Below are 11914 nucleotides of genomic sequence, written 5' to 3' on the forward strand. Positions count from 1 at the left end.
AATCTTTTTACTTGTTTTCCAGTGACCACTCGTTTAAGAGTTTCATGCCTGGTATTTGGCAAAAAGAAAGATATTTTAATGATGATTGGTAGTGATTGTAGACAGAAATCTTATATTTAAGAAATCGTCTGAAAATGTCATCACCAAATTCGATTCTCAATCCAAAACTTCCTTTGTAAAGTGTGTGTGTGTGTGTGTGTGTGTGTGTGTGTGTGTGTGTGTGTGTGTGTGTGTGTGTGTGTGTGTGTGTGTGTGTATTATGATAGAAAAAAATTATAATTTGTTGCAATGTATTTTTCATATTAAAGGGTGCATAAGATAAGGGCCTAAATATTATAAAATGTCAATATTAGATAGATTTACAAAACACTAAAATAAAGCTGTACAACATGTTGAAAGATCATAGGTAGGCCTATAATAACTGCTATAACTGTCTTAGTATTTCACATTATTTTTATTGTATTAAATTGTATAGGTTATTCAATTTGAGAAATAATCGAGGGATTGTAGTCTTTCCTTTACATCCCAAATATTTTAGCATTGTGATAGATGACAAATGGGAAGAATAGTAGAATGACAGAGTATCAGTCAGATTTAAAAAAAAAGTATTGCTGTCTGTCTTTAGAGGTGAACACTAAAAAGCAACAAGTGTTCTCGGTCCAATAAACCGGAGGGGGAGGCGATTAAAGTGTCAGAGTAGATCTCTGTCTGGACGGTCAGGGGGTCATTTATGGTCACACACGTGGGCGTTACAGTGAACCCTAGAACTTTCTCGGTAGTCTTCGGATGGACCTTGCTGCTTCCAGAAACCCATCCCCATTTACAGTACGTCATCAAACGGACCCTTTAAAGCGTCTGTAGCGGCTGTAATGGCACAATATTCGGGAGCGAAGCAATATCAGAGTATGAAAACACTGTCTCCAGTCGAAACGATGGCAACTAACGATCCTCTACCACCTGGGTGGGAGATCAAAATTGACCCACAGACAGGTTGGCCGTTTTTTGTGGATCACAACAATCGCACAACGACGTGGAATGATCCGAGACATGACACGAAAAAGGTAAGATCTTGTTTTTGCTTTTGGAAGTTGCGCTGTCAAACGCGATCGGTTTTCAGGTGGTTTAAAAATGCAGATCTAGATGGCGCGTTTAATAGATTTACTTTGGGTTACGGCATTTTACTCGGTGTTTCGTCGAAAAAGACAATTTTGTTCAGTGCGTAGGCTACGATCCCACTCAGTATCTAAATCATACTTGAGCAGACACTGACTGTCTAGGGTAGAACATCCACGCACTTGATATATTGCTTTAGCTCGCGCAGTCACCTCTATTGAAATAGCGCTTCGCGTGCATTCGAACGGCTTGATGGAATATACACAGGCGAAATATATTAGTGTGATGATCTCAGATTCTCAGCTGAAGTGATTAGTGTGTGACGCACTGCAGTCATATGTGAGAGTGTTAGAACGACTCCACAATGTTTATTTAAAGCCCCGAGAACTACGCACACTGCGCTTGTTCTCCACATCCCTGGAACTGAACAGCAATAACACGTCCCTCAAAGTTTCCCTTACATGGGATTTGAGAAAGATACACCCACTCACGGATTCTGTCATTCCCAAATGAATGGGCTTGAAAGTTACACACTGGAAGTGTCAAACTGTTCTGGAAGTAAAAAATGTGGGGTGGGGGGGACACGAGGGCTTGCCAGTTGGCATCCTCCATTAGGTAGATCAACACTTGTCCGAAGTTAGTGTCACCAAGAATCTACTGGAAAGACACAGCTGCCAGGAGATAAACTGGGCGCTACTCTTGGCGTCCGTGTCAAAAAAAGCAGAGGGCGTGGGGTCATATACTAGCCATTATTCTCAGTTTACCAACTTGGTTTTAATCAGTTTTGTAAAACTACATAGGCTAAGTTTCCTAATTTCATAACATTATAAACCTTAAATCAGGTGTTTTAACCTTTTTCAGGACTAGGAGTCCTAGACAGGAATCAGATTCATATTGTGTTGCATTTTAAACTTGGCCGATAATAAAATCGGTATATTGCCATTTTAATGTTTTAATGTTTACAATGCAAAGACTTGTAGGTGTGGGCCTACATTCCATTTTTATTTGGGATGGAGAAACATTTAGCTGAACGTATAGCATCTGAACTTTTATAATTTTATGGTACTTGTCGCATAGTCAGTTTTTCCTCTAAAAAAAATCTGCGGTCACATTAGCGAAATTTCAATTGAATTTCACAGACAAAAAAGTCCATTGAAAATTGTCAGTAGTGTAGGCTAGTGTATCGGCGCATGAGGCACAGCTCATACAGGAGTCACATAATAACCAAGCAGCTTTCTGTTGCTCAACACAGCAAATTTGCTTGACTAACTTGAACACAAGCTGGGACATTTTTTTCGCCATTACGTGATACTCTCAATCATGTAGATTCCAATTGAGATGACTAGATTTTGTTGGTGAAATTTCGTAGACAATGAGCAAAAGTAACGTGACCGCAATTTTATTTAGCAATAATTGGCCCCCTGTTGAAAACTAGTGTCTTTACGTATGTATACTGGCTGTTCTGCAATTTCGAAATCAGAATAGGTGTTTTGTGATAATTTGTTAGGGATATTAGATATTATATCGTTTGATGTTTGTTGTGTCTGTGCACCTCTGATTTACATTGATGAGTAAGGGAGGCCCTCCCCCTCACAAAGGGTATTTTAAGACACAGTGTCAACAGCACAGGAACCCATTGAAAAATGCTGCCTAGTGAGTCATGGCATTAGAATCGACTGCATACTGGGTATATCCTGTAAGCCAATGCAGTCGCTTAACAGTTGCTGTGTACAGCTAGTTTTTACCCACTCATGTTTCATGTTTGATCCTGGACAGCCTTGTCATTGAGCGAGGGCGGACTGACCTTTTCATGTCAAACGGATGAGAGAAAACGCGAGCTGCGACGTTTAAGCTGAGTTTTACATTTTACAGTCACTGCTTCAATCCAGTACGTATAGGTGTGGTCAGAATTAATGGCACCCCTGGTAAATATGTTTAAAAATGGCTGTAAAAAAATAAATCTGCATTGTTTGCAAAAATGTAACCTTTCATTGAAGAATTTTCAGTTCTTTTACTTCAATGAATGGTTAGATCTTTGCAAATTTTTGGAATGGAAGATCAAAAGGATAAACAACGCAGGTTTATTTTTTACAGCCATTTTTGATCATATTTACCATGGGGTGCCATTAATTCTGACCACACCTGTACGTACTGGATTGAAGCAGTGACTGAACCCACTAGTAAGTTGATTGGTTGGCCGCAGTAACTTAATACATAATATCATTTAACTTTAGACAGATTTACAACGGGTGGAATTCGCATATGACTGAGTATGACAAGTCGTAAAATTCTACAACTTGACAGTGATGTGAAGCTAATAGGAAAAATTTAGCAGGTGTAAAATGCTGTTAATCACAGCATAAAATGTGTCAAATGTCTATGAGAGTGACTTTCAGTTCACAAAATGTGTTTAATCATAACTGATAACACTAAGATAGCCTAATCCTGGAGTTTTGAGACGTTGTACTTTGTAGTAAAGCTCTTTTTGAACACTTATTACGTTTGTCAATGTTTAACTCCCAAAAGTTTGTCCCCATTGTGGCTATGGTGTATACATACCCATTATTTTCCTTTTACAGTTCAGATTAATTATGAGAATAATGATCTAGGTACTGATTATGCAGGGTTATTACACAAAAACACATCTACATACCATTATCTCTGGCTTGTTTTTAACATTTTTGGCCATAGCAAAGTCATTGGTGCAAGTCAAAATATTTAGTCATGCTGCCTGTTAATAATTGGAGCTCACTCCGTAACCCAGTCAACCGCATGCTTTCGTTATTTGCCGTCTGCAAAACAATTTGCCGTATAGCTACTAAATACTTCAGCAGAGAAGGAATGAAGAGCATCACCAGAAGTGATGTTGTTGATCAGATCTATGTTTACCAGAGTACCCGGTATATTGCATTACTTGCATTATGGTGTTAAATTTGTCATCATTGCGTGAGGATATAACCAGTTATTTTTGAATAGTGTTTACAACTGCTTATTTATTTATTTATTTTTTCAGATTTTTTCAAATGGCCCCTCTATGTCCTCAGAGTCTCCTCAGGACATGCACAAAACCTTTATTCAAGAGATGAGGCAACCAATGCTACGCCAGGGCTACATCCCCATCCCAGTCTCCCATGAAAACAATGAACCCAGGCTGCAGCAGTATCCGAGCTTCTCTTACTTCCATCCAGCAGTGCAGCAAAACTTGAGAACAGATGGACGTACACCTTCCCCGACCCCAACAGCACACTGTCGGCCTAGATCTCCAGTGCAGGCCCCATCAGAGGCATGTTTGTCTTGCTCTCCTTCTTCACATGGGCCTGAGGTAAGCCCATTAGACCCTTTTAGATATGACAGTTTCTGTCAGACTTTGGATTCATTCTGAAAGATTCACGTTCATTTATTGACTATGCTTCTGAAGGATTTTCTCTTGGAAATTTCCCTTGGTGCCCTGTATTTTCTTGCTAAAGAATTTGTGCAATAACAGTGGCCTTTTTAGCAGTGCAATTTGACGCCCGTCTACATGTTCTGCTCCACTGTATGAATTGTTTAGGTGAGATACATGTGATTGATTGATTTATTCATTCTGTGATTTGGAAATACAGCATAAACTGAGCCCAAGACAAATTTCCCTAAGGGGATAATAAAGTATATTGAATTGTATTGTATTGTAAATTTGGTTAAACTGTATTTTAAGGTGTCTGTTATACATTTAAGTACTGAGTAATATTAAGTAACTACATGTACTTGCTATAGGGTTTAGTTTAGGGTTTGTTGCATGTAATTATGCATCATTTATAGTTATTACTATAGTAACTACATGTAACATATGTAACAGTGACACTGTAAAATAAAGTGTTTCCCTACATTTTAAAAATGTCATAGTTTTATAGGTTTCTAAAAATTAACACTTGCTAAAAGTGGTAATATAAACACATTATTGCTGAATCTAATGTTCTGTCTTTATTTACTGTGGCACTTCACATTGGTTTGTCAACCCTTGCCCAATACAATATTATTTTGTATTTTTTTTAAATAAATATTTGTAATATATATATATATAATCAATTGAATGCACCCTTGCTGAATAAAAGTATTAATTTCAATGGTAGTGTTGTGTAGTGTTAAGGTAGTGCTAGCTTTTTCCAAAATCAAACTATTTTCATTTTCACTAGGTTCATCAACCACAGGGGACACACCAACAAATCAGTGGCCTTCATCAACAGCCCCGACCCAGCAATACAGGTCTCCGGGCAGGCTACATCCCTATTCCGGTGATCCATGAGGGTGTAGGGGGGGGCCTACAATCCCAGCCTAGCCAAATTTCTCATCCCACACGAGAAAAAATCCCAATCTACCGTGAACAAGTGCCCATTCAAATTCAACAGAACCGCACTGCCAGTCCCATCCCGGTCCCCTTACGGGCCCAGTCACCAGTCATTTCTCAGATCATGGGAGAGAGACCCCAGGTATGTGTGTTTTTAGTAAGTTTTTCAGTATTTTTTGGCATAATCTCAAGCCATTAATGTTAATTTATGTAATATTTAGTGTTACCATTACTAAAGTGTTCAGAAGTAATATATGAAATTAAACAAAAGTAAATATGTTAACATTGCCAGATCCAGCAACACATTGGACACGCAGTTATACCACCTAAAGCTGAACAACCAGTTGAAGAAATTGTCAGAGCGCCGCCTGCATTTGAGTTTCCCATTCAGAGAGTTAGTGACGTTCCTCAACAAATATATCATCAGCCAGTACACCAACAGCAACAAAAACAACAACCTACACAAACACCTCAGCCAAAAGCACAACAACCTACACCGCAGTCACCACAGATATCAGAGACATCCAATATTACCATACAAGTTCCTCCAGCACCTGAACCCCAGGAAACATCTGCCCCTCAATCACCTCAAGACGTCCCACCTCCATACGTCCTGCCTGAGGAGACTCTGGAACAAGATCTGAGTCACCCGGGACTGATCAAAGTGCATCAGATATTGGAACGTGTGGAGAAACTGGCACAGGAGGTGAAATGTTTCGATGGCAAGAAGAATGATAAAAGATACTTGTTGCTGGAGGAGATGTTGACCAAAGAACTGCTGGCTCTGGACTCGGTAGACCCTGAGGGTCGCCCAGATGTGCGTCAGGCTCGGAGAGATGGTGTCCGCAAAGTTCAGACCATTCTAGATGAACTGGAGGTGTTTGGAGAGCAGTTGGAAAGGCTGGCTGGTGGTGACAAGTGCCGCGAGGCGAAAGGAGAGCCAAGTATGATTTATCAAGCAAATACAGAAAAGGTCAAGGAGATTTCATAATCGAAGAACACTAATCAAATCCCCATTCTTGTTTTTACTTGCACAATTACTATTAGTTGCATGCACGAATAATTGAAGTTTTCTGTTGGAAATGAAATGATCTAATGTAATTTGTTTACTGAGTGCAATCATGTGTGCTGTTATGTGATGCTGCTGTTGTCAAATCTCACCATGCCAGTGTCTTATAGCAAAAGACATAGTGGTGACACATTTTATTCAAAAACATACATGAAAACGAGGCCTTGAACCAGAAGAAAGTATTTTAACGTCCAATAAGTATCTTTTGTACCATGTGGAATGAATGTTAAAATGCTTTTTAATAATCCTCAAGAACAAATTTTTGTTTTTTGTTTTTTTGAAGTAGTGGGCCATCACAGTGAAAAACTTTGATTTGATTTGTAACATTTTTCATGTGTGGACTAAAATAGAAGAAATGTATACATTTGAAATATAAAGACATTCATTTTGGTTTTGAATTCTGGGAAGGTTTTGTTTATATATATATAATGTATAAACAATTATTACCTTGTAATATAAATGTTTGAACATCATACAGGGAGAATAATTTGTTGTTGAGAGCGAGCTTTGCTGACAGAATTCCCTGAGATGGTTCGAACTCTTGTCAGTATTGTTGTTTGTTGAATGACAGTGAAACAAATAATGCTATATTTTTATTCTATTTTTCTGTGCCAAAAAGAACATTTCCAATAGTAAGAATGTTCTTCTTAAAAGTGTTGAATCTAAAAAAAACATTCGCCTTATGTTTAAGGAACGGTTTGTTAAAGCAGTCAGGGTCGGTCCAAAGTTGTGGTGATTCATGAACTCAAGAGGTACCAAAATAATTCTGTTTTATCAACATTGTGCCCTTGAGCAAGGCAACTTAATCACAACATGCATGGAATGGACTTGAAATGAGTGTACCAAAAATTACTTTGTATAATGTGTCAGCTCAGTTCAGTTTAAAAGAGAGAGCTGTATGTCTCACATTACTGCTGTGAGGCTTTTTTATCTCAATGACCTGTTACTGACTCTGATATCGTAATAATAATGCGAACAAAACTGGTTTCGAAGTCTGTTTTGTGAAATAGTATGCAATGTTCAGTGTTCACAGCTTGGAAATTTGCAGTTTGTTAAAATGTCGACATGAATGGTCACATAAGCATAACTGCAAATAAAATATAATAAAGCAATTTGCTTACATTAAGTGGCATGGTTTATCATTTTACGACCACAGTTTAAAAAAGATGTATGCTGTGTCCAGTAACTGTGTTTGAAGTGCAAAGGAACAAACAGGATAACTACTGCATGGATTATCCAGTGCACTGTAAAAAATGTGTCTGCGATTAGTTAAAATTTGTTGAGATAACTTAAATATCCAACTTAACCAAACTAAACTAAAGTTAACTAAACTTAATATTTTAAGTCAAGCTTGAACACATACTTTTTGAAGTTGAAACAATGTTGGATTCTAAGTTGTGCTAAATAATCGCAGCAATTTTTTTTACAGTGTGGTTTATTAGGTATTATTTTTGAACATGTAGGTCAACCAAAACCACAGTAATTAAAAAGGCCAGCAATAGGAAAGTCAGGAAAGTCAAGAAATTAGTCAGTGGTAAAGAGTCCTTCTAGACAAAATTGCAGAATAAATGTTTCTTGAAAACTAGAGTGAGACCACAGCATTATGTAATCAATTGGGGATAATATTACATCTAGAAAGCATTTATTTCCTCTTAGGATGGGCATCAAAGACTATAATGTACAAAGGAGTTGCTGAATGACGCCTACTGCCAACTACAGCTTTACCAGCCAGACAGCGAACATTTCACTGACCACTGATTACATCTCTCCAGTCATTTTAGGATGGACTTCAAAGACTATAAATTAATATAGTCTATATATTATATAAATATTAATAAAAAAAAGGGGGTCAAAACAAAAGGTTGGCCTTTAAAAGTGTTTTACGTAAGTGTAAAAGGCCTACGTTTCAGCGAATTTCAACCTGATCTCATGAGAAAACGAATTTATTATGTGGTGATTTCGTATGAATCGTATGGAAACGTTCCAAAGGTCCACCCTATAACCTCAACCTTAAACCTAACCATCAATGTAAGTAGAAAAACATACAGATGAGAGTGTATTTTATAAGAATTAGCTACCAATTCGCCAAATGTAAAATAGCAAGTTTTTTTTCCAGATGTTTCAAAAGTTAGTTAGGGACCTCATCTTCAGGTTCCATTGACACAGATCACATTTTGCATGTGAGACACAGACAGGAGTGCTGTAATAGTGGAATATTAGGATGACTCTATAGGGGCCCTGATTAGACAGTGTCTCCCCACCCCCCGAAATAAACTGGCAATAAACTGTCAAGGAACTAGTAATAAACTGCCAGAAACTAGTGCTTGTTTACATAGGAAAACAATGGAAACAGCAGTTCACACAGAAAATGTTTTTTGCTTTTGATGTAGGCTACCAATGCACTGCATTTTATGCATTCGATATAGCGTCCGATAATGCTTCTAACTAAAGTGCTCAAGTGGTCTAATGTTGCTTTCTATGGTTTCCTACCCATATTTTTAAACATCACGAGTAACATTACTGCTCGAGCGCTTTTGTTAGAATTATAATCAGATGATACATAGACAAAATTGGAATACAGCAATGATTTATCAACTTCTTAAACATTACATTTCCCAAATGCAAAATTCACTTTTACATGGTGTTTAAACATAAATGTGTGTCGGCAGTGTGTACACAACCACCCTATAATGGTAAAAATCCACATACTCCTTTTTTTTAATCCCCATATGTGTCCCAAATAAGACACCAAAGCATTTACAACACATTCTGGACGCCAGAGACTTTTATTATATTATATTATACATTTTGTAAAAAAGGGGCATAATAGGTCTCCTTTAAGATTAGTGTGACCCCCACAATGTATAATTGACTGCTCGTATAATTAATGGTGCTTGCCTATAGGCAAAGCAACATTAGTGTTATCTTGCATACTTATTATTCTTCCACACAAAAGTTCGGCGCGTAACTCGCCCCGCACCGTTTGTCACAGACCCCTGAGTGAGGTGTCAAAACGACCGGCTCATTGAGGAGAGGTGTGCTATATCTTTTCTAAGCGATCGGGTGTACGATGTTCGCACAGCGGACGAAAAAGCGGCCCAAAAAGTCCCATTGACTTAACATTGCGGAATTTTCAGAAATTCAAATCCCAACTGTCATTTTTCACACACACAGACACAAAGGGCCTGACACCCCTGCATGTCTCCCCCTCTCTCTCCCTCAGAGGATTTATATTATCAAGCATCCAATAAGTAATGGCCTAAAATCTTCATAGCCACACCATAGCAACCAGTTACAGCACCCTAGCAACCATAGGCTATAGGCACGAGGCCGCAGGCCTCGTGCACTCATTATAATGCACTCGTTTAATAGAGATTTTAAATACTCTATAAAAACTCACTCATAGGCACGAGGCCGCAGGCCGAGTGCCTAACCTTAGCCCTAAGCCCATAGTAACCATCTGTGGTGCCCTAGCAACCACCCAGAACACCCTAGCAACTGCCTAGCAATCTCTGGATAGAAGTGTCATAGAAACACGAGGGTGGGCTCGTTTGACTCGGGGCAGAAAACAGCCAATCCTGAATAGCCTCAACACTTCCTAGCCCCTCCCTAGCAACCATTGTTGAGCCCCTTAGCAACCAAAATTCACAGACTCATAGCTCAGAGCAAGGATGTCGCAGAAACGTGTAATTTGGCACATTTAAAGAGACTGGCAGGCTCTGTAAGAACATACCACACAATGGGGTAAAAGTTGCACCCCTGGGGGGCAGGAGGGGCCCAAAGTTGCCCCAATGAAGTACTATGGTGTAGGACAGCCCATGAAATGGGCTGTCCTACACCATAGAAACCGCATTTGTATTGAATATAACTCTGGATCACATTTGAAGAGGCTGGTAGGCTCTGTAACAAAATACCACACAATGGGGTAAAAGTTGCACCCCTGGTTGGCAGGCCTGGCCCAAAGTTGCCCCATTCACATACTATGGTGTAGGACAGCCCATGAAATGGGCTGTCCTACACCATAGAAACCGCATTTGTATTGAATATAACTCTGGATCACAGTGTCATAGAGACAAGGGGGCGGGCTCATTTTACTCAGACGACCAATCCGTCTCTCAGGATCATTGTGAAGCTTTCAAGCCACGCCCTAGCAACCATTTAGAGCAACTTAGCAACAAGCTCCATAGACTTCTATTGAAAGACATCAAAGGGATATCTCAGGAGATAAGTGTCATAGAAACATGAGGGTGGGCTCGTTTGACTCGGGGCAGCAAACAGCCAATCCTCAATCACCTCAACACATCCTAGCCCCTCCCTAGCAACCATTGTCGAGCACCTTAGCAACCAAAATCCAAAGAGGGATATCTTCCATTCTGAATGTCACAGAGACGTGGCAGTTGGTTTATATCATTCATACTGACAAGCAGCCTTTGGAGTTTCATTATTGACAGCTGCCAAGCCACTCCCTAGCAACAAAAGAGAGTACCCTAGCAACCATTTTGCAAGACCTATATCTCTGCATCAAAACATCGTATAGAGATGGGGGTTGGTTTATACATTCACACTGACTTTGGAGCTTCATGATTGGCAGCTGCCAAGCCACTCCCTAGCAACCAAACAGATTACCCTAGCAACCGTTTTGCAAGGCGTATATCTCTGCATCAGAACATCGTATAGAGATGGGGGTTGGCTCTTTTGACTCATGCTAGCAAACAGGACTTGCTACATGCTACACATGCTAGCAGTGAATAGCTACATGCTAATATTGATTAGCTAAGTGCTAAATCATGCCAATAAAATGCTACAAACTCCATAGTAACCGTCTGTGACAACTACCAAACACCTAGTAACACCATAGCAACGACCCAGAATACCCTAGCAACTGCCTAGCAACGCCCTAGCAACCACCCAGAATACCCTAGCAACCGCCTAGGAACGCCCATAACACCCTAGCAACCGCCTAGCAACCACCCAGAACACCCTAGCAACTGCCTAGCAACCGCCTAGCAACCACCCAGAACACCCTAGCAACCACCTAGTAACCACACAGAACACCCTAGCAACCGCCTAGCAACCACCCAGAACACCCTAGCAACCACCTAGCAACCACCCAGAACACCCTAGCAACCAACCGAACAACACGAATAAGCCATATCTCAGCAGCAGAACATCGTACAGACATGGTTGTTGGCTCGTATGCAATCATGTACCACACTCTAGCAACCGAGTGTCGAGTTTTGCCACTGCAAGCACCATTCACATTTTCTTCTGGAAATGTACGTTCTAGTTGAGTTCTGCTCCACAGAACTATGAATTTACATATAGGCTAATAATACCAACTTTTACAACCCTTCAAATATCGAACCAGCAATATAATATTGAAACAGGACAACAACTATATAAGGTTC

At 39.6% G+C, this 11914-nt stretch overlaps 1 protein-coding gene across 2 annotated transcripts; it reads left to right on the forward strand.

The window, feature by feature from the left end:
• The first annotated feature begins 664 nt into the window (after positions 1-664).
• bag3 (BCL2 associated athanogene 3) lies at positions 665-7628 on the forward strand. Of its 2 annotated transcripts, none has more exons than XM_079634827.1 (4): positions 665-1061; positions 4158-4435; positions 5286-5579; positions 5730-7628. In XM_079634827.1, the coding sequence occupies exons 2-4, from the start codon at positions 4172-4174 to the stop codon at positions 6426-6428; spliced, it is 1257 nt and encodes a 418-aa protein (XP_079490953.1). In that variant the 5' UTR covers positions 665-1061; positions 4158-4171; the 3' UTR covers positions 6429-7628. The 2 variants fall into 2 exon arrangements, with proteins under 2 accessions (XP_079490953.1, XP_079490952.1); XM_079634826.1 differs by having other exon boundaries at positions 691-1061; positions 4127-4435.
• The last annotated feature ends 4286 nt before the right edge of the window (positions 7629-11914 follow it).

Source organism: Phoxinus phoxinus (assembly GCF_949152265.1).
Source record: "Phoxinus phoxinus genome assembly, chromosome: 14".
In the NCBI taxonomy this organism is placed as follows: domain Eukaryota; kingdom Metazoa; phylum Chordata; class Actinopteri; order Cypriniformes; family Leuciscidae; genus Phoxinus; species Phoxinus phoxinus.

What these genes read in the sequence shown, in the direction of transcription:
- bag3 (XM_079634826.1), top strand. Translation starts at nt 870, where the DNA reads ATGGCACAATATTCGGGAGCGAAGCAATATCAGAGTATGAAAACACTG. An exon ending in CGAGACATGACACGAAAAAG is followed by an intron (nt 1,062 to 4,126) that starts GTAAGATCTTGT and finishes TTATTTTTTCAG; the next exon opens with ATTTTTTCAAATGGCCCCTC. An exon ending in CTTCTTCACATGGGCCTGAG is followed by an intron (nt 4,436 to 5,285) that starts GTAAGCCCATTA and finishes CATTTTCACTAG; the next exon opens with GTTCATCAACCACAGGGGAC.